The 27,550-nt window shown below is 36.4% G+C and overlaps 1 protein-coding gene across 5 annotated transcripts in view; it reads left to right on the plus strand.

The window, feature by feature from the left end:
* Nucleotides 1-27,550, plus strand: part of DLG2 (discs large MAGUK scaffold protein 2) — a 1,739,579-nt gene that overhangs the window by 636,222 nt on the left and 1,075,807 nt on the right. The window contains exon 1 of one of the 5 annotated variants that reach the window (XM_045557230.1): nucleotides 13,817-13,918. The exons of the other annotated variants lie outside the window; for them this stretch is intronic. Coding sequence (XP_045413186.1) covers nucleotides 13,817-13,918 — 102 coding nt within the window. Of the gene's footprint in view, nucleotides 1-13,816; nucleotides 13,919-27,550 lie in introns of those variants that run through there. 5 annotated transcript variants of the gene reach the window in all.

Below are 27,550 nucleotides of genomic sequence, written 5' to 3' on the forward strand. Positions count from 1 at the left end.
ATAGAAGAAATAATACCAATTCTATGCAAACTATTCCAAAATATTCAATATGAGGCAACACCTTCCAACTCATTCTAGTAGGTATATATTGCCTTGATATCAAATAGGCAAATATATTACAAGAAAACATATTACAGACTAATATCCCTCATGAATATAGATGTGAATATTCTAAACAAAATTTTAGCAAATGAAATCCAATAGTATATTAAAATTAGAATATATCCCTAGGTATTTGATATATTATAATCATGCTCATGGATCAGTAGAATCAACATTGTTGAAATATCCATACTACCTAAAGTGATTTACAGATTCAACGCAATCCCCATCAAACTACCAAGGTCATATTTCACAAATCTAGAAAAAAAAATAATTCTACACTTTGGAACCCAGAAAAGAGCCCAAATAGCCAAAGCAATCTGAAGCAAAAGGAACAAATCTGGAGGCATCACATTACCAGACTTCAAAGTATACTACAAAGCTAAAGTAACCAAAACAGCATGGTATTGGCACAAAAGTAGACACATAGACCCATGGAACAGAACAGAAAACTCAGATATAAAACCATCCACATACAGCCAACTGATCTTTGACAAAGCAGACAATAATATATACTGTGGAAAAGACCTATTCAGTAAATGGTGCTGAGAAAATTGGATAGCCACATGCGGAATAATGAAACAGTATCCATATCTCTCACCAATCACAAAAATTAATTCAAGATGGATAAAATACCTAAGAATGAAACAGTATCCATATCTCTCATCACTCATAAAAATTAATTCAAGATGGATAAAATGTAAGGCATGAAACCATAAGAATTCTAGAAGAAAATGTTGAGAAAACTCTTCTAAATATCAGCATAGGCAAAGAATTTATGAATAAGACCCCAACAGCAATCACAGCAACAACAAAAATAAATAAATAAATAAATAAATAAATAAATAAATGGAATTTGATTAAATTAAAAAGCTTCTGGGCCGGGTGCGGTGGCTCACACCTGTAATCCTAGCACTCTGGGAGGCCGAGGTGGGTGGATTGCTTGAGCTCAGGAGTTCGAGACCAGCCTGAGCAAGAGCGAGACCCCGTCTCTACTAAAAATAGAAAGAAATTATCTGGCCAACTAAAATATATATATAGAAAAAATTAGCCGGGCATGGTGGCGCATGCCTGTAGTCCCAGCTACTCGGGAGGCTGAGGCAGTAGGATCACTTAAGCCCAGGAGTTTGAGGTTGCTGTGAGCTAGGCTGATGCCACAGCACTCACTCTAGCCCGGGCAACAGAGTAAGAAAAAAAAAAAAAGCTTCTGCACAGCCAAAGAAATAATCAACAGAGCAAACAGACAACTTACAGAATGGGAGAAAAATATTTGCAAGCTATAAAACAAATAAAGGACTAATAACCAGAATCTACAAAGAACTCAAGTAAATCAGCAAGAAAAAAAATCAGACAACCCCATTAAAAAGTGGACAAAAGACATGAACAGAAGCTTCTCAAAAGAAGATAGAAAAATGGCCAATAGGCCGGGCGCAGTGGCTCACGCCTATATTCCTAGCACTCTGGGAGGCTGAGGTAGGTGGATTGCTCGAGGTCAGGAGTTTGAGACCAGCCTGAGCAAGAGTGAGACCCTGTCTCTACTAAAAATAGAAAGAAATTATCTGGCCAACTAAAAACATATATAGAAAAAATTAGCTGGGCATGGTGGCACATGCCTGTAGTGCCAGCTACTCGGGAGGCTGAGGCAGGAGGATTGCTTGAACCCAGGAGTTTGAGGTTGCTGTGAGCTAGGCTGACGCCACGGTACTCACTCTAGCCCAGGCAACAGAGAGAGACTCTGTCTCAAAAAAAAAAAAAGAAAGAAGAAATAGAAAAATGGCCAATAAACATAGGAAAAAAATGCTCAATGTCACTAATTATCAGGGAAATGCAAATTATTATGAAGCCATAATGATATCACCTTACTCCAGTTAGAATGACTTTTATTAAAAAGTCCCAACACAATAGATGTTGGCGTGGATACAAAGAGAAATAAACACTTATACACTGTTCATGGAACTGAAAATCAGTATCAATACAACCTCATGGAAAACAGTATGGAGATTCCTCAAAGTACTAAAAGTAGACCTACCGTTTGTTCCAGCAATCTCACTACTTGGTATTTACCCAAAGGAAAACAATTCATTTTATCAAAAGGACACTTGCACTTGAATGTTTATTGCAGCACAATTCACAGTTGCAAAAATGTGGAACCAACTCAAGTGCCCATCAATTCATGAGTGGATTAACAAAATGTGGTGTGTGTATGTGTGCGAGTGTGTATACTGTGTGTATATATATAGAATGTGTGTGTATGTATACACACACGCACACACACACTATGGATTACTACTCAGCCATAAAGAAGGATGAATTAAGGCCTTTTGCAACAATTTAATTTGGATGGAACTGGAGACCATTATCCTAAGTGAAGGATCTAAAGAAAGGAAAGACAAACACCACATGTACTCAGTATAAAGTTGGAACTACCTGATGAGCACACACGTGCATAGAGGGAAGTAAAACGCAGCAGAAATCAAGCAGGGGGTAGAGGGGAGGAGCAGTTGTGTAAAAACCTACCTGACAGGTACAGTGAATGCTATCTAAGTAATGGGTACACTTTTATCCCTGACCCAAGCATTATAAAAGTGATCCATGTAACTGAAAACATTTGTACCCCCATAATATGCTGAAATAAAAAAATAACTAATGAACTCACGGACAATTCAAGAAACTTGCCCAATTTTTCAAAGTTTGTAAATATTATAGAAGAGCAAAGATACAAATCCAGACTCTCTGGCTACAAATTCTGCACTTTTAATCACTTCATTATGGCGCTGTTGCACTCTTGTGCAATGCATCCAGACAACACAATTTGTTAGAAACACTCTAGACCACGAATTAAGATTTGGTTCTGTCATCAAATAGCTCTATGAGTTTAATCATCTGACATAGTCTTTTTTTAAAAAAAAAATTATACTAATCTATAAAATAAAATCATGTAACTATAAAAAATCAAAATATATCATGACCAAGTGAGGTTTATCCCAGGAACATAGGGATGCTTAACATTAAAAAATCATCATATTAATAAGCTAACAAAATAAATCATATTACTAAAGAAATAAAAATAATCTGACCAAATCTAATATCTATTCTTGATTAAAACAAAACAAAACAAGCAAACAAAAAAAACTCTTAGCAAAGTATAAATAAAAGAGAATTTCCTCAACCTGATAAGGAACATATATGAAAAACCTACAGCGGCCGGGCGCGGTGGCTCACGCCTGTAATCCTAGCACTCTGGGAGGCCTAGGCAGGTGGATCGCTCGATGTCAGGAGTGCAAGACCAGCCTCAGCAAGAGCGAGACCCCATCTCTACTAAAAAAATAGAAAGAAATTATCTTGCCAACTAAAAATATATATAGATAAAATTAGCTGGGCATGGTGGCGCATGCCTGTAGTCCCAGCTACTTCGGAGGCTGAGGCAGTAGGATCGCTTAAGCCCAGGAGTTTGAGGTTGCTGTGAGCTAGGCTGACGCCATGGCACTCACTCTAGCCGGGCAACAGAGCGAGACTCTGTCTCAAAAAACAAAAAAACAAGAAAACCTACAGCTAACATCATACTTAATGATCAAAGACTGAATACTTCTCCCTTAAGATCAGGAAGAAGACAGGGATATCCACTTTAACTACTTTAATGCAACATTGTGCTGGATATTTTAGCCAGCACAATTAAGAAAAAAAAAAAAAAAAAACAAAGGAAGGAGTAAAACTGTTTTTCTTCACAGATGACATAACACAATCTGATAAAATCTATTTAAAAATATACCAGACTAATAGGTATGTCTAGCAATGTTGTAGGATAAAAGATCAATGTACAAAACTCAACTGTATTTCTACATACTAACAATGAACAGTCAGATATTAAAATCAGTAAAGCAATTTAATTTACAAAAATATGAAATACTTAGGGATAAATCTGATGAAATATGTGAAAGAGCTGTACACTGGAAATTACAGAATACTGCTGAGGAAAATTAAAGAAGGCAAAAAATAAAGAGATAACTTGCTTATGGGTTGTAGTAATCAGTATCATTAATATGTCCATTCTCTCTAAATTTATCTAGAGATTCAATACAATGTCAATACAAATTCCAGTGGAAATTTTTGTAGATAGACATTAACAAGTTAATTCTAAAATTTGTATGGAAATGCAAAGAACCTAGGAAAGTCAAAACAGCTCTGAAAAATAAAAATAATAAAACAAAGTTGAAGGTCTAAAACTATCTGGACTCAAGAATTATTATAAAGCTGCAGTAATCAAAACATTATTATATTTGTGTAAAAACAAAAAAAAATAGATCAATAGAAAGGAATGGAGAGTTCAGAAAGAAACCACACATATAAAGACAACTGATTTTTGACAAAGACACATAATTAAGGGGAAAAAGGATAACTATTTCAACAAATGATACTGGAACAATTTTATATACATGTGCAAAACAATGAACTTGGATCCATATTTCATACCATATGTAGAAACTAACTCAAAATTGATCATAGGCCTAAATGTAAAACTAGAAAACTTATAGAAGAAATCAGAAGAGAACATCTTTGTGACCTTGGCTTACACACAGATTTCTTAGATATGATAGCAAAAGTATAAACCACAAAAGAAAAAAATAAGAAATTGGGCTTCATAAATATTAAAAACTTATGGTATTCAAAAGGAACTTAAAAGAATGGAAAGAGAAACCACAGACTGGGAAAAATATGTGCAATATATATGTAATGCAATGTTTAAATCCAGACTATATAAAGAACTCTCAAAACTCAACAATAAGAAACAAACTCAATTTCAAAGATATGTTAAAGTTTTGCATAGACAGTTTAGCAAAGAGAGAAAAAAACACATGAAATGATGTTCAACACCATTAGTCATTATGGAAATGTAAATTAAAACTACAATAAGATACTATTATACATCTATTAGAATGGCTATAATTAAAATGACAGACAATACTAGGTGTTGGTGAAGATAGGAAGGGACTGAATTCTCATACACAGCTGGTGGGAATATAAAATGATACAACCACTTTGAAAAACAGTTCATCAGTTTCTTAAAAATGTAAACATGTATCTATCATGTGATAAAGCTAATCAACTCCATTAGCAAAGGAAATATACATCCATGCAAAGACTCATGCACAAATATTCATAGCATCTATATAACCCCTAACAGGAAACAAATGTCTATCAACAGATATAAATATAGTATTTCTTTACAATGTAATATTACTCAGCAATAAAAAGAGAAATAAACTATTGACACATGCCACAGCTTAAAGTTCAGAATAGATATGTTGAGCGGAAAAAAAATTCACACAAAAAACACATATTTTATGTTTACTTATATAAATCTCTTGAAAATGCAAACAATTCTTTAGTGACAGAAAGCAGATTTGTGGTTGCTTTGGGATGGGAGGAGTGGGGAAGAGTGGGAGGATCAGGGATGATAAAGGGACATGAGGAAACTTTCGAAGCTGATAATGTGCTTACTCTCTTGATTGTGCTGATGGTTTCACAGATGTGCACACATGTTGAACTTATCAAATTGTACACTTTAAATATTTACAGCTTATTGTATGTCATTTATACCTCAATAAAGCTGCTTTAAAAATATTTCTTATGTAGTTTCCTAATAGTTTTAGAACAAAAACAAAAGTCTTAAATATAACCTGAATAGTCTGACTTCTGCTTTCTTCTTCAGCTTGTGCTCACTTAATGTTTCCCCTTTTCCTGTATTCTAGCTATTGTGAGCTTATCTCAGTCCTTCCTACATTCCTTATTTTCTGGCACCACATGTTCTTTGTATATTTTATTCCATTTATTTAAGATGCATTTCCCTTATCTATTTGTCCAGTTAATTCTCACTTATTTTTCTGATCTCAACTCAGTTATCACTCTCCCAGTTATGCCTTCTCTGACCTCCGTTATTCAATGAGATTCCCCATGATATGCTCACACATAGAGCCATGTAGCTCTCCTCAATGTAGTATCCCAAGCTGCTTTCCCCATTGGTCTGTAATTTCCATGAGGCCAGGACTGACCATATTGGTCTATACTTTCCATTTTATTCCAACTTAGCATAGTGACTAGCACATAGTAGACACTAGAAAGTTAGTAATTAGGAACCAACAAGGGGAAGATAAAGTTGATGTGCTAGCATCGTAAACCAAGCAAAAGCTTTTCTATGGTCAGATGCTAACAACTTTAGCAAACACAATTCAGATCTTCCAGTGTATTAAATTTGAGATTGTCTTTACACTGAAGGAAGAAAACACTCGCATTCTTGTAACAGGAATAACTCACACACTGTACCAAAAGGTAGTTCTCTCACAATGATCTTATTTTAAGCAAACAGAAAATGGGAATCTGGCTATGCTATGCATGTAGTTTGGTGCCATCAAAGACTTTAACCATCATGTTTGCAGCTTAGTAGAAGAAAAAGAGATAATTATGTCATAATCTTAAATCTGTTCTGTGTAGCTGGAGATTTTAAGAGCAATATAAAGTCTTCACAGTTTTAGGGGAGCAATTATTTCATTGACTTAGTTTGGGTATGATTAGCTGAGGAGCCTTGTTTGCAATATAACAGAGTGGAGTTCTTTGGTGTAAGTCAGTTACCTCATTTAGTTCTTGCAGCTAGAAGAGCCATCTATTGTTAAGATGAAAAGCACCTGACAAGGAAAATCTATTTGTATTTGAGAAGCACACAATGGCAATATAAAGCCATTTAAAATGAACCATGTTTTTGTCAGTGTTCCCATGAATTGCTGCTCTCAAAGTTGAACTCTGATTTAGTATATTTTTTTTGACAATGAACATTTTGCCTTTGTTTTACAGATGGACAAGCAGAATATAAAAATAGAATTAGTGATTCCACAGGAATTTTGCTGTGTTTGATTGAAATTTGTTTTAAATAAGTTTCTTATCTACTTTTGATGTGTAAAGAATGAATGAATAAAAGAACTTACACTTTGGGAAGCTGGGGTGGGAGGATGGCTTGAGGCCAGGAGTTCAGACCAGCCTGGGTAATAGTGAGACCTTGTTTCTACAAAAAATAATTAATTAATTAATTAGCAGGGTGTGTTGATGCTCACCTGTAGTCCCAGCTACTCAGGAGACTGAAGCAGGAGGATTGCTTGATCTCAGGAGTTTGAGGTTACAATGAGCTATGATGATGCTACTGTACTCTATCCTGAGCAACAGAGCAAAACCATGTCTCAAAAAAAAAAAAAAAAGCAAGTGAAGAATATTTTCAAGCATTTGTTATTAATATGTGCTAGGTACTTTGATAGATACTTTTACATATGGTATTTCAGTTAATTTTCATAGGAACCCTGTGATATAAGTGTAATCATTCAACAACCTCCTCTTCTTTTTTAGCGTATGAGCAAATTAATTGTCAGAGAGATTAGGTGACCGACTCAGAGTTACATAGAAAGTGTCAAAACTAAGACTGGAACTCAAGACCCAAATTTTATTTCTTCAACAATGAAATCAAATCTGGTGAATTTAAGACCTAAGAAGAGCTCTCTTTTATTTGAATTTTGCTTCTAAAGAAATTCTAACAGTTAGTACAGAGGGTGATGTTTTGGAGTTGCTTTTTCAAAATGGCAACAAGGATGAAAGTGGCAGTCATGAGAAGTCTTAAAGGCAAACTTTTCTCTTGCTTTATTAAAGCTGAGGACAGTAATTATTTCAAAGCCCTTGCTGCTAAAACAAAATTTCAAAATCAATTCAAAATGAATATGCTTGTATTTCCCCCATAAAGGGTGAACTCCTTCCTACTAGGAGGTGGCAGGAAGGGGGCCTGCATCAACAAACAACGGTGTACAATCTAGTTCACCTAGGACCTAGGTGGGAAGCCTGGCTTAGCTCCCATATTTATTTGTCGTTTATTCATTCATTTATTGGCTAATCATTTATACTACAACCAAACAAGAAAACTATTTCAAGTAAAGATCAAGTAAATAAAGGCCAACCAATCATCATGTGTGACTAGTTCAAGGGAGTCTATACGTGGAGCCAGGTGAATGGATATAGAGAGCTCAGAAATTACAGAGAACACAAAGAATTGACAATTCTGGGGGAAGCAAGATGGATATTAGAGTCAATTTCTATGGGCCTGACAAAACCTCACTGCAGTTGTGTCCCTCAGTAAGAGGGGCATGGGGAGCTGAGCAAGTGTCTGAAGAGAGTCATTGGGAGAGTAAAATTTGTGAACAAAGATTAAAGTCTTAGAATTGTTCAGTATAAAGAGATTGTACATATTGAGTGGGTCTCATAAGTTTATTCTTTCCTGTTAACTTTTATTTTACAAAGTTAGGAAATTAACACAAAGCCCCTCCAAATTACTGAGTGCTAGCACAAACCAGATAAGGGTAACAGGAATTTTGCAATGCATTATTTCATTTAAGCCTTATAGCAGTCTGATAGCAATATTACCTATTTACAGAACAGGAAATGGTAGTTTAGAGAAGCAAACTAGATTTGTCAAGTATTCTTACAGACTTTAAATACTTTTCTTAGTACTTGATTATATATGGTTTCCTACTGTTAGGAAGAGCTACTGTTAGCTCTTATTTCAAAGTAACCTCTTTGGAAACTCATTGATGGCAGAAAGACATACTCATATGCTTCTCTGCCTTGCATATTTCAGGAACCTCAAAGATAAAAAAAAAAGTTTGTGTTACACTTGCATGAAAACATCTCTATTAAAGATTAAATGAGAATAAGTGGACTTCAATTTCCAGTGGAAAGGAGGAGAGGAAAAAGGATTTAAAGATTGAAATCACACAGCTATTAATGGCAAAACCTAGTGCATCTTATTGGCTCAAAAGTTCATATGTTTTCTAAGTTTACTCTGCTTTCTTTATATGAGTCATAGGGAAGAATTCTCTCAAAGAGTTACTAAGTAACAAACTATTATGGTAAGTAGATAAAAAATCGGGATGTGTTAGCTGTAAGTGACAGGCACAATGGCCTACTTGTTAAGAGTTTAGATCCTCAAGTCAGATTGCTTGGCTTCAAATCCCTATTCTATCACTTAGATAAGCTGTGGTCTATTGTATTATTATTAATAATATTCTCTCCTTCCTCTCTCTGAAAAGGTTGTCTTTCCCCACCCCTCTGTCATCAAGTTGGCCACATGGCATTCCTTGGCTAATAAATGTAAGCAGTTTTTAATGTCTGAACAGCAGTTTTAAAAGCTACTATACATTCAGCCATTGATCATTTTTCATTCTGCCATGAGAACATCATGTCCCTGATAGAGGCTGCTCTTCTGTCCATGGAACAACAAGGACTAGAGTAACAGCCAAACTATGAAGGATGTCTAACATGATGAAGAAATAAACATTTGTGGTTGCAAGCCATCAATTTTTTTTTGGTTAATTTATTCATTTAGCTGACTAGTATTATACCAGTTTTGTTACTTTGGGCAAGTTATTTAATCCCTCTGTGATTCACTTTCCTTTTTTTTGTAAGATTGAGTGGTTGTAATGACTAAATCAGTTAGTGTAGATGAAGTACTTAGATCAGTGTTATGCTGGTGAAAGTTTCTCTAAAGAAAAAAGTTTTGATTAACAGTACTTGCCAATTCATGTGATGTAAATACTCTCTCATGGCTGATTCAAAGCTACCAGCATGATGTCACTGAATGGGGAATTGGAAAGAGTTACACATAATCAGCTCTCATTAGTAGGATCTGGCTCTAGCACAGTGCTGAATTTAGAACAGTGTACATAACAAGGATGATATTAGTGCATATCAAATAATGGGCAGGACATGGACAATGTATATAACCTGAGCTATCGTACCCCCATGAAGAGCTGAAATAAAAAAAAAAAACAAAAAACAAATAGTAAGCAGTATAGAAGAGTATATTTTCTGATGTCAGGTGACTGAACAAAATGGTTTCTCAAATTTCCTTTACATGAATAAAAACTTGTATTTGGAAGACCATTTAGAGAACTTAAGCATTGGAAATAATCTTAGAGATGACCTTGTATACCCATTTCATCTTAATATTAACAGATAAGGGAATTGAGGCTCAGAGAGGCTGAGTGGTTTGCTCAAAGTCACAATCAGTAGAAAGGAGCACCATGGCCAAGGTACTCTTTTCCCTCCCAACATGAACGACTTTTATTTAAAAATTGCTATGAAAAGGATCAGCAAAGAAAGAAAAAGTGAGTAACTAGCTAATGCCTCTTACTTTGTCCCAATTTCTAATTAAGAATAATAATAACAATAAATAAAATATTAAAACTAAACCCTGGTCACATTTATTGATAATCTTGTTTTTCTGTGACTATGAGTTCATTTTGAAGAAAATTATCATTAGAAAAAATGTTTACTACTATGTAGTTGTAATGTGTCATTTTGTAAAAGTGATGATTATTAGGAAGAACTGTTAATGTTACCAATCATTGACTGTCTAGTTAAGGGTGGTTATTTTGACTATTAAAATGAATGCATCACCTTCTTGCATCCCCTAGTAATGTCTCCTCCTAAAAATATCACAGTATACCGCCATGTAGCATACTCTCAACTTAGTGTTTTTCAAACCAAACATATCTTAAGGTAACAGTAATTCATTTTTTTAACTATAGCAGTTTCTGGCTGTAACTATGGAATGCATTGTCAAGGAAACCACTTTCTCCCTTATTCCCCCCTTCAATTCACCCCAGAGCTATTATTGAGAGACAAGAATTAAAGAAAAGTATTTATCAAATGCACATAAACAGATAGCATCTGTGTGTGTATGTAAATATATAGAGAAATTAACTCATTGGGTTAAAATTAAACATAAAAGATCAAGGAAATTAAATACACATTTTGCTTTGTATTTTTCATTTGGTTTTATCAATCTAAACCAGCACAAACTGTAAAATGGGGAATAACTTGAACATAGCAGCCTTTAGTGCTGCCCTAGAATAGGAGGTCAGTCTTAGCTTGGCTAATTCATTAGGGAAAGACTGTGTTAGATATTAATGGAACATCACAATATAGAGCATACAATACTTTTGCAGTGTTTGAAATCCAAATTATAGGCTAATGAATAAGGGAAATATTGTACAACTTTTTTAGAATCTATTCTGTTTTGGAAAAAACAGCCATAATTATAGATGTTCTGTAGGTGGATGCGCTCACACAATCACACATTTTATGGTAAAATAAATGAATAAAATGCCCAGGAATACACTTAATCTGGAAACGTGACTTCAAAGTTCCACAGAAGCCTCAGACCAGAGTTCTGCTCCCAAAATGTGACCTAGTATGTTTAAGTACATGTATATTAGACCTCCTGAGTCCCAGAAACCTCCAGATAGTCATTAGATTGAATCAACCCTGATTCCTAATAGAGAAATCAACTAGATAAGGGCTCTTGCACTTAGTTTAAGAATCCCAAAGCCTGAGGCATGGCTGCCGTCTTCAGTTAGAACCAAGTTTAACTGAACTTTGAAGGTCTTTTCATGCTGATTTTTGCTCCTATTTTGTTCCATATTGATTTCCCTTGAAAGAGGTCTTAATTTCATAGGTAGGACCTACATTCCTCTCACAAAGGGACTGATTAAAAATATAGATTCCTTGACATTCTCCTGGCCTATGGAAGTAGAATTTAAGGTTTGGCCTAATAATCCATATTTTTAACAAGCATCCCAGAGAATTCTGACATAATCAGGTTTGTTTTCCATTAACTTGGGAGAGGAGGGTAAGATATTTTGGATATGGGTAGGTGAAAGAAAGTTTATAAGGCACTGCATTTGACTTGATGGTATGTAAGTTGTTTTATTCTTTGTTCTTACCAGCATATTTAAACTTTATAAGGACAAAGCCTATAGTGATATTGGGATTCTTATTAATTTAGAGGATAAGTGGTCTGGTATTTTGATGGAGCTGCATCAGGAGGATGTGATTCCAACAGAGTTTGCTATGGATATTTAGGGCTATACTATTGCTGTATACTTCAGGTGGGATCTGAGTTCAATGCCCAATTAGAAAGAGACATTTGGAATTACCACATTCATTTATTACCCAAATAAATCTGGGCACTTTGGAACATATTTCTGGAGAAGTGTGTGATGCCTCTTGTAATGTTGGTTTTTAAACTCTACTACTTTTCTTCGACCCTAACCTTCATGGATTATTGAGTGTATGATTTGGGTAACTGATATAATCCTAAGGGCCTCAGTTTCCTACCCTAGAAAGATTATATCCAATAATATCTACCTTTTAGGTTAAGACATGAAATAAGAAATGTACATTAAGTACTGGCGCTTACCACAGGAATGTGTTGTTCACCATTTCTAACTTGTCTCCATGATACCTCTGTAGGTTAGGGATTGATAGCCCCACTTCACAGATAAGCAAACAGAGGTTCAGATAATGTAAATGACTTAAACAAAGCCGCACCCAGCACCAGAGCCAGAATCTGATTCCAAACCGATGTTTTGCTCTCTTTCCACCAACCATCTGTGAGGCATAGTGCCAGGCTCCCAGGTGGCACCCAAAGAGTGCTAGTTTTACCCACTTCCTACCCCACACCCTTCTTATCACATTTTTTGTGTGTATGTGTCTTCAATAAGCAATTCTGCAGCTGTGCCAGCACATGCTGATTTTTTTTGGTCTTTTTGCAATTTTGACAGCCTCAGTTAAAAGAGAGAAAAACACAATAAAGCATCCATCAGTCTTGTCATTCATACTTCCGGAACAACATAAATACTTCTGGGGCTTCTTGGAGCCTCAAAGACATCAAGGTGGGGAGAGGGCAGACACTTCTTTTTTGAGTTTGAAAAGAATGGTTCTGAGGCCGCTTCTACCACCCAGGGAGTGAGTAGGCTCGCTGACCCAGAAGTCAAGGGCGTAGGGCACCAGTGAAACCATTTTAAGCCCATTTCTACCCCAGATTCTTTCCTAGCCATTCCGCCAGGCACGCTGTTTATCAGTGGCCTGGGAGGATTTTGTGTCGGCCTCCCCTTCCCGGGAGCTCGGCCTCTAGGTCCTGTACACTCGGGCAGCAGTAGCGATGGGGACCACGTATGGTCTCAGGACCACAGCAGCGCAGGGAGGTCCCATGCTCCAACGCCAGGGACTCTGGTGGCACCGAGAACGCCCAAAGGCTGGGCTAGGCTGGAGAGCACGGTGCTCCCTCCCTCTTTCGGCCCCTCCCTCCCACCCCACTTGCCCGGCCAGCGCTCCCCCACGGTGACTCTGGATTGCAGCAAGCCACTGGCTTTTTACCAAATCGGGAGAGCTGCAGTATGAGTTTTTTTTTTTTTCTCCTTCGGAGGGAATAATTTCAGCCCCCTTCAGCTCGCATGACAATCTTGTGTGACTGGGGCGAGTAGGCGGGCACATCCTTTTACATGCTAATACTGCCCCACCTCCTTTGAACCCTCCTCTGAGCGCCTCGCTTCCTTTTATTTTTATGTTTTTTTTTTTTAAACCTCCCCTAAATTCACCATAGGGTTGGGGGGGAACCCTTGGTTCTGTCCCTCCCCCCACACCTCATTCCCTAGGGAAGGGAGACCCCGAGACGCTTGGTACTTGGCCGCAGCGTTGCTTCCACCGGGGCTCCAGGATGGCCACGCGGGGCGCAGGGGGCAGCGATCGAAGCGGCCGCTCGGTCTAGGCTATCGCTCCATGTGCCGGGAGAGCGCCGTGTTCGGGTCCCCCAGCGAGCTGCCACTGCCGCAGCCCGGAAGGAATGTCCCCTGTTGTTAAGGACCCTGACTGTTTTACACCAATGATTTGCCACTGCAAAGTTGCTTGCACCAACAACACTTTGTCGTTGATGTTTGGATGCAAGGTAGGAAGAGGTTCATGTCTTTTTAATGCATGTTGCCTCCCTCCGGGGAGAGAACAATTCCTTTTGTTGTTTGTTTATGTGTCTGCCTGTTGGGAGAGTGACAGAAGCTACGACTGCTCTGCCCTCTCTGGGAGCCGGCTGGGTTGGGGGCCAGGAGAGCGCACCGATTTTCTGGCGTCCTATGTTGGGCTATAACTCGGTGGTGACAGGACCCTGGTCTCTAATATACAGAGGTTTCAAGAGCAGATGCGGCTCAGAAAGGAGGCGCCTTGAGTGGCTCTCTGCTTGGGATCTCGTTATGCATTTAGCTAGTGACTAGGCTCCTGGCCGCTGATTTGGGAGCTCCTGAACTCATCTCATGTTACCGTGGCCTGGAGCCCCAACCCACTGAGCCAACCGGCAGGAGTAACTAGGGTGGTAGATGTATCCCAGACGAAATTAAACGCATCAGTTTGCAATTTGGCACTTTTAAATTTGAGGAGCTTATTTTTATTTTAGACAGAAAATCTGGAGCTAGGCTCATGTCCCCAATTGTGTGTGTTTTCTCTGAATTTATACAATCTACTTGAAATCAACAAACAAATTTTATCAAGAGGTGGCGCAGTTACTCAGTGAAGTTTGTAGCGAATAACTGTCCCACCCCAGATTCTGTAAAGGTGATTGGTGTTCCCAAAGAAATGAGGTTTGAAGGTTTTTAAAACAGGTTATCATTCATTGCTCCTTGTCTGAAATATGTTAAAGGCACTTTTTTGTTGGACCTGATGATGCACTCCCTGAAAAAGATGTATAGATGCATAGAGCTTGGTGTTAGAACAGTTTTAGCTCATTAATGGTCTGAGTGCATGCCCTGTTACTCTGAGGTACAAACCTTCACTTCTTTTCGTTGTGAAAAGCTGGTGGATTTATCCAATTTATTTATATAAAACACTCTTTGTGCCACACTTTGGTGGCTCTCTAAGGAAAGAGAGCTTCATATGAAATTAACTGAAAAGTTACTTCCCTAAGTGAATAAATATCACACTAACCCTATTGTTCTGGAAGATAACACCAGGCATTGGATTGGACAGCTGGTAAACACTTTAGGCAGTAAAGTTAATGAAACATACACATTGAACTTCATGGACAGTGATCAGAGGAAGTGTAGGCTTCAGGAAAAATTGGAAATCAGGATTGTGAGTCCCATACTGGCTATGCCTAGAGAATCTCTCTCTCCTCTGGGTCTCAGGTTTTCATCTATAAAATGAGGGGTGTGGATGAGATGATCTCTGAGACCTCCAAGCTCTAACATTCTCTGATGATGTCTTTCATAAAATCACTTAATGATAAAGTTATTGCCAGAGATTTATTTATTTATTTATTTATTTTACTCAATATAATAGGTTGCACCTTGGGATTAGGTAAAAAAAAAAAAAGTTACTTGTACTAAATAGTAGCTAGATGCCCCTTTTCAGACCCCCAAAGAAGACTTAGAATTATTGAAGGTTTGTCTGTTCATCAGTGTCAGAAAGATGTATGTGAATGAACAGCACCAATAACTAACTACTTAGGTCCCCTCCCACACAAACTGTCACCCCTCTCTCATGTTTCTATCCACTTTCTCTTTTAACTGCACTTATAGTAGCATCTTAGCAATGGTTACTGTTTCAAATCCATTCCAGTGAACTTAAGAGAATTGCTTTTCAGTGATAAATGATTATTAACAAAGGTGAATTATTTGTCAAGGGAAATTAAACACAAGCTAATAATCAAATAAGTAATTGGTGTAGAGAATGTTGTTGAATATGTATTCACCCCTTCAAGCTCATTTTCAAAGAAGTTTCTTTTATGCTGTTATGTTTTCCCCTGATTTTTAAGCTGTATTAGAGGGGATTGAAATAATTACAAGCATACACAGTTTTTTAAAGGCTGGGAATTAGTTTAACTTCCTTTAAGTTCTCTTCCTTTTAGTGTTCTGGTTTAACTCATTCACTTTGTGAGAGAGATTTATGTCAATAGAGTAAAACATCTATATAATGTGTGTTGGTAGATGTTGTTCTTTGGAAAATAAATTAATGCTCTATGAAAATTAAATCATACTTTTACTAGAGGGTATATCCTATCCTATTTTGCCAAGTACTTGAATAAGATACTTCTCAAAAGCCCCATATAGTGGGATCAATTATTATATTATTACCATACTTAACAGATGGCTAATTACAGAATGGTTGATGTAAGGCTCCCACCTTAGAATTTTAGATATGGAAAGAATACTAGAACCTTCCACTCTAACCTTCCTCTAGTGAAGTTTGTCAACACTAGCTGATGGATGACAACAGAGCATAATGTGGAAAACTTGCCTCTTGGACAGGCCTGGGTTTCAAAACTAGATTTTATACTTACTATATATATATATATATATATATATATATATATATGATTTCTCTAAGTCTCAATTTCCTCATATGTAAAATGGGCATAGTAATAACTACTGCATTACATATTACTATGTGATTATGAGAAATAAAATTTTAATGAGATACATGCAGTACTTAATATGATTGTTGCTTTTATATGGCTTTGACTATTTTCGTAGCTCCACTGAGAGGGGATCATCAGTTCTAGGAGAAACCTTTTCACATAGTTCTTTGGATAAGTTGTTCATCTTTGAGCTCAATCATTACTTTTCCAAAAGTTACTTTTCTCTGCTCTATGCTGTTTATATTAAATGTAGAAACCATTTATATATTGATAGAACATTCACAAAGTAAAGTGTATTTATGAAAACTGATGAAAAACTGATACTATTTTTCCATTCAATCAACACATATTCATTTAATACACAATGAATGCTAGACACTAGAGACATGGCAATGAACAGCTCTTGTCCCCTGTGTTCTCAAAGTCAAATGATATGACAGATGACTGTATTACTTGCAATATTTATTTAAGGAAAAAATATAAAATAAGAATTTTGGTGGGCTCTTTGAGCATGAAAGTGAAATGTAAATAATTATTGAAAAATAAAAGCCTCATGGAGACATCAATGTCAATAAGGAGCCTCCAAAAACATGTAGTCATTTCAACATTATCTAATAAGTATAAAATAAGATTAATAGGGTGGATATGTATTTCCTTTTCTGGAAAATATTTCATATGGCAAAGTGTAAAACCATGTTAATATGTAGGCCAGACTATCAGTTTCAAAAACACTGAAACTGTTTGTCCTTATTATCTCAAACCTAGTAATGGTTTGAAGGATGCTGAGTAATTTGAGCTTTCAAGGGAGAAACTCAAAATTATTTTATTTTGTCACTTTGCCATTTCTAGGCCCCTGTTGCTCCATCCTGGCTGTTATTCAACTTAGTTAACTGACGATATGACTTATGACTATAAGTATGGACTGTCTGTGCTAGGCTCTATCCCTGGCACTGTGATAGGCATTAGAGATACAAATGTAAGTATGACACCATTCCTTTCTTCCAGGAATTCCAAGTCTATTGAGGAAAGTAATTCCACTTCCTTCCCTAAAATACAGGATACCACAGTCCCACCTCACCTTAGTTCTCATGAGAAAACCCAAAATACCATTGTTCCAGAAAAAGTGTTCCTATTATATCAGTCCTCTCTTTGCCCCAGTCCATATGCTATTACCATATATACAAGGCTTTTTATGGGAATGGACTTTCCATGGATAAGGAAGATTTCTAGGAGAATGTTTTTTCCCTCAAAGTACTTTCTATGTCATTATCATAAAATAACCATCAGTTTTACCCTCACTTACCTCTGTTTTCTCCACCTGCAAGGATCCAAGTTCTGAATGTAATTTCAAGGCCCAGCCTATACATTATTTCTCTTTCCTTTATCTTGTCCATAGCTGCATCCAAGGTCAGCAGTGCCTGTGTGACCCCGTACTTTTACTCTCGTCTTTGCCTGGCCAAAATTTCCAAGGCAAAAACACACAAACATAAAAAGGTGGAATATTTTTTATTTTTCCTAATATTCCAAAAGTACTTTATAAACTATAATGTTATCTACAAGTATTCCTTTGCTTTGCATTTTTAATTTAAAGGAAGATGTTATTGAAATATGACTCATGTTAGAAAAATAGGCAAAGGGCATGAATTTACAATTCTTCGAAGAAGACATAAAAATGGTAATAGGTACATGAGAAGGTGCTCAACATCAATAATCATCAGGAAAATGAAAATCAAAACCACAATGTAATGTTACCTCATACTGTTAGGATGGCTGTTATAAAAAAGGCAAGAGAGGCCAGGCACCAGTGGCTCACCCCTATAATCCTATCATTTTGGGAGACTGAGGTGAGAGAATAGCTTGAGCTCAGGAGTTCGAGATCGGCCTGAGTAAGAGCAAGGCCCAGTCTCTACTAAAAATAGAAAGATTAGCCGGGTGTTGTGGCACACGCCTATAGTCCCAGTTACTCAGGAGGCTGGCAGGAGGCTGAGGCAGGAGGATCGCTTGAGCCCAGGAGTTTGAGCTTGCAGTGAGCCCTGGTGATGCCACTGCACTCTACAAAGGATGACTGAGGGAGACTCTGCCTCAATCAATCAATCAATAAAAAAGGCAAGAGAAAACAAATGTTGGCAAGAGTATGGAGAAAAGGGAACCCTTGTACACTCTTGGTGAAAATGTAAACTTGTGTGGCCATTATGGAAAACAGTATGAAGGTTTCTAAAAGTATTAAAAACAGAACTAACATATGGCCCAGCAGTCCCCCTTCACTACCCAAGGGAAGTGAAATCAGCATCTCATAGAGATATCTACACTCTCATGTTCATTACAGAATTATTTACAATAATTCACAATAGACAAAATATGGAAAAAACCTAAGTGTCCATTGACAGATAAATAGATGAAGAAATTGTGGTACCTCCCCCCGCCTCTCCTCTCTTCATACACACACACACACACACACACACACACACACACATTCTATAAAGAGAATATTATCCAGCCTTAAAATATTTGCAACAACATTGATAAACCTAGAGAACATTATACTAAGTGAAATAAGCCAGAGAAATAAAGGAATTACTACATGGTTTCACTTGTATGTGGAATCTTAAAACAGTAGAATACATAGAAACAGAGAGTAGAAGTGTGGTTATGAGGGGTGGGGAAGAAATAGGGAGATGTAGCTCAAAAGGCACAAAGTTGCAATTATGTAGGTTGAATAAGTAGAAGAGAGCTAATGTACAGCATAAGGACTATAGTGTTGTATATTGTAAATTTGCTGAAAGTGTAGGTTTTAGTTGCTCTTACACACGCACACAAAGTGTTATTGTGAGATAATGGATATGTTAATTGGCTTGACTATAGTAACCGTTTCACTACGTATATCAAAACATAATGTTGTATACCTTAAATATATGCAATTTAAAAAGGAAATACGACTAAAACTTTAGAGAACTTCTCTTTTTCTTTTAATAGTCATTTGTTAATATAACAGCTTAACTGAATCAAAATATCAAGCCCTTAGGCCACATCAGTTACCTTTAATATTCTCTTTGGTGCATTAGGATAGGGAAAAGTTCTTGAAAATGTTGTAGAGTCCTGGAACTTGTTATTTCCCAATGAATGTTTGGACATTTCATAAAGAGCCTTGCCCCTCAAAGGAAAGAAATCATTTGGTAGAAAACAACCTTCCTTTATTCTATATGGTGACTCTCCCAAAAGAAGAAAGAGGGGGAGTAAGGAGGATATTAAAATGAAAGAAAAAAGAAAAAAGGGAACTGAAAGGAGAAAGAGATGCAAAGAAATAAAGGAAAGGGGTGAAGAATTTAGTTTTATTAAACATCTAGGCAGTATTTAGGTGTTTTAAAAGTGTTATTTCTTTCAATATTCACAGTTATCAGGCAAACGGAGAAAGGGACAGAAGGAAGGAAAACAGAACAGGATAATAGGAAGGGAAAGAGGGGAGGAAAGAGGAGAAACAGAAAGAAGTGAGTTGTTGGCTCCCAATCTCCAGAGGTTGCTCTTACACTCACCCAAGATCAGAGGACCTGTCAGCACTTCCCTGATGGACAGTTCCCTGGAACCCTCTGGCTTTCTCCACCCCTCCCAGACCTCCATTTCCTGCCTAGGAAGTCTCTGTGACAGAGAATTAGTTTTCTTTGCTCATTTGTTTATTTAAATGTGGCTAACTTTGTTATAAAAGAGGAACCACCAATTGATATATCACTATGTGTATTTTTGCCATTGATAGAACAATTTTTCTGTATGTATATATTTTGAATATTGCCAAAGTTTGACAATGTTGGTGTGTTGTTTTTATTTTATAGTAATATATGTTCATTGAAATACATTAGAAAAGACAAAAACTCAGAAAGAAAACAAATTTTAGAAAATACTTCTTGTCTCAGAGGACTAGAAATAAAAACTGTTAATATTTTAGTGTATATTTGCCTACTCTCCTGGTATTATTTTGGTTTTGTTGGCATATACATAACTTATTTTTAAAATGTAGTTGTAATCATATTGGGTTTGCATTTGAATATTTTAATTTATATTACACTCAGTGAACATATTTTAATAGCTGAAAAACAGTGAACTATCATTATCTTTGGATACTTAAATTTTTCCACCTCCAATTTTCTACCATTAAAAGTAAAATAAAATAGACATTTTGGGGAATAAGTGTTTTCGGGGGGTTTAAAATTATTTCCTTTTGACAGGATAGAATAAGTAAAATTACTAAATCAGATTTTTAAACTATTTTAAGATGCTTGATGCTTGATGGTTATTGCTGCATTTATTTTAAAGATGGCTGCATAAATTTGCACTGCCACAAGTTACTTTATATGTCATAAAACTCTTCAGCTTGAAATAGTTTTCATACACACACTGACCTACTATTGTGCACCACATACATGCTTTACAAATGTCAACTCAATCCTCCCAATAAGCCTTTGAGATGGGTAGTTATCCCTATATTATAGATGTGGAAACTGAGGCATGAGTAGTTTAAGTAACTTGCCTAAAGTCACAAAACTCCTAAGTAGCAGAGCCAAAATTGAACCTAAGCAGGTTAGATCTAGAGCCAACACAGTTATTCCCAAAATAACTGTAGTACTCTTTCAAATAGTAGGTTCCTATACTTAAGTGCCTTTCAGCTATAAGTCAATTTGCATATACACACATTTTTCAGGGACACACCTGAATATGAATGCAAGGTACACTTGTCAGAGAATTCAGCCTTGTTGTACAAGCTATTTCTTTTGAGAGGAGTTTGATTCAATATACTATTTCTAATAGTATTCACACTATCATTTTCCACGTGAGGTTATTAAATCATATAGACAGGAGGTGACTTACTCAAGGTCAAATAGCAAGTCCCAGAGCCAGGTCTCCTAATTTCTAACTCAATGTTATTCTTTCTGTGCCATGACTTCTTACTATGAACTAGTAGTTTTGGGAATCAAGGTGAGAAAAGAGAAACTGACAAGTTTTATCTGTTAAAAACAGGAAAAATAACACCCTTCTTTTAGGACTGTTATAACAATTAAGTGAGATATCACATGAAAATATTTAGTACGATGCCTCGGATGTGGTAAACATTCATGTTTTTTTCTTCCATTTTATTAAGAACTACATTGCATATTGGTGAAAAAGGTTGAGATTGTTGACAGTCAACTGAATAGTGTTTAGTCAAGCACATTGAAATTCATCCATCAGTAAATGAGGTGTATTTTAACCTGCCAACACATTACTAAAGTATTTTAATGCTACAAAAGGCAGAATATAGAAGTTTATATAATTTACACCAAACAAAAATTCTGGATTAAGCCTGACCCAGAAAGAGAAAATGAAAAATGAGCCAATGAGTGAAACAGGTGCTGAATGTCCCAAACAAGCAGGCTTCATGGGCCTTGTGTCCTCTTTGACAATGTATACTTGCCAGTTCAAGGTCTTTTAAATATTTTTTTTAATCATAGAAACTTTGAGAGAAAAACCCTAAATATCAAAAAATAATGAGTGTTAACTTTTGTGCAGCTATTAAAATATGTTCACAGAAAAGAAATGTTGAGTCATAGAATTCAGGATCCTGAAAAATGTTAGACTTTATGAAGACTTTTGTCTTGTACTTACTTACGGATATCCAAGTAAAGTTCCAAAGTTCATATGGTAAATATTACCACCAATTCCTTCTGATCTAAATTGCCTTTGGACTCCTATAGCAGCTAATCCTTAATCCTTGTATCTTCCTTATAATATTCAGTTGTAAATTCTATTTACCTGTTTGTCCATATAAACTGTAAGCTCCTTAGGGACATAGGCCATATTATATTCATTTAGCCCAGTGACTGGAAGATCCAGTAAATAGAACTATGCCTGCTTCATAGAAGGCAGTCAATAGATATTTGTTGAATGAATGAGTGAGTGATGGAGATGGTCATAAATGTTTACTGAATGTACAAGTGAAAAAACTAAATGGTGTGCATTTTGTTATAGTTTATTTGTCATTTTCCTTTAACAGTTTGCCTTTGAGAACCTCTTGTGTTATCAAACTTCCTAGAGATCATGTTCCCTGACGTTTAGACTGGGCATTACTCAATGTGTTACTCTGGGGTGGGACTGAATTTTATGTGTCAACTTAAATGGGCCATGGGATATCTAGACATTTGATCAAATATTATTCTAGGCATATTCCCAAGGTTGTTTGTGGATCAGAATAACATTTGAATTGGTAGACTGAGTAAAGATTGCCCTTCCTAATGTGGGTGGGCCTCATCCAACCAATTAGAGACCTGAACAGAACAGAAAGGCTGAGTAAAAGAGAAAGCCTCCTACTTGACTGCTCTGAGCTGAAGTGTAAACAATTTCTGGCCTTTGGACGTGCAGTGAAGCATTGGCTCTTCTTTGGTTTTGAGCCTGCGTGTTTTCATACTGGAACTTATGCCATTGGCTTTCCTGGTTCTCAGGCCTTTAGACTAGGACTGGAAGCACACATCTTCAGTCTCCAGCTTCCTGATCACAGATCTTGGGATTTAGCCCCCATAATCATGGTAACCACTTCATATATATGTGTGTATATATATGGATTGGAAGATATAGGTATATAGAGATAGAGATAGACATATAAACATATATCTCTGTATATCTCCTACTGGTTCAATTTCTCTGGGGAACCCTGACTAATACCACTAGTATCTGGGGTGAGATGCCTAGACATGTCATCACTAGTAAGTCATTATTTTCTAGTAAGGTAAGAAGAAACTAATAGATGATAAATATAATTGAATTTCAATGCCATGGGGATCTTGTTGCAGTTACGGTTGTTTTCTCATAAGGTCATGGACTTATTTCATTATAAACCATAGATTATACTTCCATATATACTTCTATATGTGCCACAGTAGAAAACATTCAAAGCTATTTTATTCGCTCTTTCTTCTGACATATATGAATGTTCTTGTCAGACTGTGAACAGGTTGTACATTGCAGTGATGATAAAGAATACAATAACAATTTTACTATTTTAATTTAAATGATTAGGTTGAATAGAATAAGAATATTATCCTAAATAATGGCTTCTGAAACCTTATAAATAAGATAATATTTTTGACATCAATTTTTGTGTGTAATTCCTAACACAAAATACATTATTTTAATGGTGTTTCATTACATTATCTTTATTAAAGTTTTGTTCAAGTTCCTAAGGTGGTTTAAACTATTTTCATGAATGAGCACACAGAAAATAGTAATAATCTCTAAAGTGCTGGTCCAATGCATTGTCACTGCCTTAATACCTACATTATGGATTACCAGTGGTCCCCAACCTTTTGGGCACCAGGGACTGTTTTCAATGAAGACAATTTTTCCATAGACTGGGACAGGAGGGATGGTTTCTAGATGATTCAAGCCCATTACATATACTGTGCACTTTAGTTCTATTATTATTACACTGTAATGTATAATGAAATAATTATACTATTCACCATAGGTTGAGGACCCTTGGATTAAACTAGCCAGGGATTAATGAAATCATTGCATTACATCCCAAATAATGATATCATAAAATAATTATTAATGATGTCACTTTAATAAGATCTCAAATATGATGGTAGCTACTAGCATATCAATTGGCTTGTTATCTAAGAGTAGGGGACTGATTATTCTCCTGGTGCCATGTCTCCAACTGTTCACATTACAGTTTGGTGAAATTCTCCACTTGGAGAAATATAGCTATACTTGTCCATTAATAAAATTCTAGCTCCTCTTGATCATGTCTATTATGCTTAGTATTAGAGTGGGTGTGTCAGGGTAAGAGTCAAACACAGGAAGGTAGTCCTTGCCTTGGGACCCTTTCTGTTTGGCTAGTGAATACATATGATAAAAACAACCAACAGAACAGGTTGGACTAACCTTTTTTGGGTAATCACCATCCACAGGATTTTTATTCTAAGGACTTAATATGAATTAACTTATACAGTACTCAAAATAGATTGATTTAGGAAGCCATTGATCCTTATGGGATACTATCTCTTCACATCAAGTGAGAGTACACAAAATAGTTAATATTTTAAAAATAGTCTCATACTTCAGTAGGTTTGGGAGCCCTGATACAGATAATGAGAGGACAAAAGAATCAATGATTGCTTTTGGTATAGTTAGAGAAACCTCTTTGGAGGTAATCAAACTTAGTCTGGGATTTTAAAGCCTTTTACTAGGTCAGAAAGGAAAAAGAGTTTGTTTGATCATGGACTCAAATCTACCATTCATCTCTACGGTCCAAAACTTTTTTGGAAGTGTTGAAAGAACAAGATATCAGAAAATAGTGGTGTGACATTGAAAGTATGCCTTCTCATTGGATAGAAGTGGGAAGGGAGGAAGAGAGGGAAGGAAATATTAGATTATACTTTACCCTATCCTACCAGCTGGACCAAGCAGAGATACCTGGGTGAGTTTTAAGCCTGAGTGTGCTTTTGGGTAGGCAAACATAGAAGTAAGGAACAAGTCCTGGGAGGAAGAGGTTGGCATTAAAAGGTGTTGGTTGGGTGACTGAACCATTAGCTCTGTGACCTTGGAGAAGCTCTTTCATTTCTCTGAACTTCAGTCTCCTCATTATATAATGGAGATAAGATATATTTAGTGATTTTATTATACCAGTCAAATAAGAAAGCAACTACTACAATGTCTGGCATGTAGTAGCCATTAAATAAATATTAGTTTTCTTTCTTTTGCCCCTTCCCATTTTACTTTTATTTGTATTAGCATAATATGATATAATTGAGAAAAAAACTTTTTCACTTTCACAACCAAGACTCAAGAGTGGGAAAGAAAAGAGTTAACTGTGTGAACCATATCAGCTATTAACTATATTCAACCCACCTTCACTGAGTATTCACCAAGTGCCATCACTTTCCTAGGGAAGGTTTTATTTATCATCACTAGCATATTATTAATATTAATATATATCATTTTCTCCTATTTGAAGTAGTGCTGGCATAAATTTCCACACTCCCATGATTTTACCTCAGAGTCTGCAAGAGGATGCCTCCACTCCCCAAAGCACCTTCCACGTGAGCACAGACTGAATAATGTGTATGTTATGATAACTGTTGTTATCAGAGGTATTGGTGCCTGAAGGTATTCAACTACATAACCATTTTCCTAACATCTGCTGCCTGAGAAAATATTGTTTTAAATATTAGTAAACCTTATTTTCTTTACTTAAAAGGCCAAATGACCATCCAAAAGAAATGCTCCTTGGGATTCTTTAGCCTGCCTAATTCCCACGTAAACCTTTCTTGAGTTCTGTAAAATGAAAACATTTTCTCTCTATGCTTGAGCCTTGTGCATTGCCCTTTGCTGGAGCTATTTCCCCAGCAAATTGCTGATTGGTCTCTCAAGCCAGAGAGAAGAGAGGGTTTTATAATGAAAATGCTGACAGGTTCTTATCTATAGCAGTATGAGTGAGGATACTATGATCTCATTTATTGTAGAAACCAGATGCCTGTTTTGGCTGAAAGAGAGCAAGCTTCCTCCAGAACTCTGGGGTTTTGAATTTTTATCTTGAAATGTTTGCAAGGAAAAAAAAATATCTATAGGGAAATAGGAAACCAGGGCCATGCAAACTATACCTTTGTTCTTCAGGTAAAAGTAGTAAATTTAATTTCTATAAGTATCTTAGATGAAGGTAGCCATGGGGGTTTAAGCAGTTGGAAATGAAGATTGTGTATTTGTTTGTTACGTGCAGTACTTACCTCTTTGTAGTGGCTTTATCTGGCTATTTAGAAAGAATACCCCAATCTTGATCTTACTCGTATTTTAAAATACTGTTTATCATATTATATAGGCAGCATTCTGAAGCTAGTTATCTTTTATCCCTCAACATAACATCTCTGTGAGGCAGGTATTTTATAGATGAAGAAACTAAGGAACATTGAGTTGAAAATTCTTTTCACTAGAGACATTTAAGCATCAGACTGAAGATGATTTCTCTGTGATATTATTCAAGTGATTAAATAACTAGTTGGCCTAGACTGGATGTCCATTAAAGTTCCTTTTATATGCATACTTCTTAAATTATGCTATGACTTGCCCAAGGTCACAAAGAATGTCATGGTGGCTCTGGGGTTTAAACTCGTGTTTCTGAGCCTAAGCCCAGGGAAAGTCTCCCTTATTCTTGTTTGTACCTTCTTAACCATTTCCTAGGAACTGACCATGTTTCCAAAGCAATGAACCAAAATATTTTTGGGATGCTGCCAAGAGCAGAAGGAAAAGTTGGTGCTTGTCTCATAATATTTATTTAGTATTTATGTGATCAAAATGCATGTTACCTAGTTGAATCTTGAAAGGCAGAGGGTGCACAGCGCAGAGATCTCAGCAAATGCATATAAAGTCAGGTAAAATTCCACCTATGCAATGAAGATAGACAAATGTTTCAGATAGTAAGGGCGGAAGTAGAGCTGAATGACTTTAGGCTATTGATCTCTTGTTTCCTCTGATTTCTAACCCCTTGCAGGAAGCTCCTAGCTTGAAAATATGTCTATCATATTCTTGAAATGGATAAAGGTGAGAGTATGTGGGTAGGCCAGCTGAAGGCCACTGCTATCTTTCCCTTTCATTCTTTTACATTTCACTTTGGAAGTCCAGGAGCTGGATATTACCTTCCTAACTTTCAGTCTAATCAGTTTTATGTATATGTCCAATATCAGTTATTTCTACACTTAGTGTCAAGCCAAGAAACTCAGCAAGAATTTGCATGTGCCAAAAGCCCTGCTACTTCTCCTACAGAGATTCGTGGACCCAAATAGATCTTTGACTAAAAGATGAAAATCTTTATCTCTGTGTAAAGTTGGCTTAGGTGGTAAATGTTCTAGGTTCTAGGGAGGCAGGAAAAAAATCACCTAAAGAGTTGATTTCAGATCAACCAGCTGTCTACAAACAACCAAAGTCTAGGTGTTGGCTTGTGGAGCTGAATTGGTAGGCTTGGCTAATTTTTGGACGTTGCCAGACCCTCATGCACATTTTTCGTTTCATTGATTGAACTTGAAAAGATAACTCCTAAATTTTTCAAGAATAACCTGAAATGTGTTATTTTCCCCTAGCACAGCTAGATGTTCTGCAATTTTGAATGAGCATTTGGCATCGGTGTATAAATCATCTTTATATGCATTTTTAGAGAAG

This window comes from Lemur catta, chromosome 7 (genome assembly GCF_020740605.2).
Source record: "Lemur catta isolate mLemCat1 chromosome 7, mLemCat1.pri, whole genome shotgun sequence".
Classification (NCBI taxonomy): Eukaryota; Metazoa; Chordata; class Mammalia; order Primates; family Lemuridae; genus Lemur; species Lemur catta.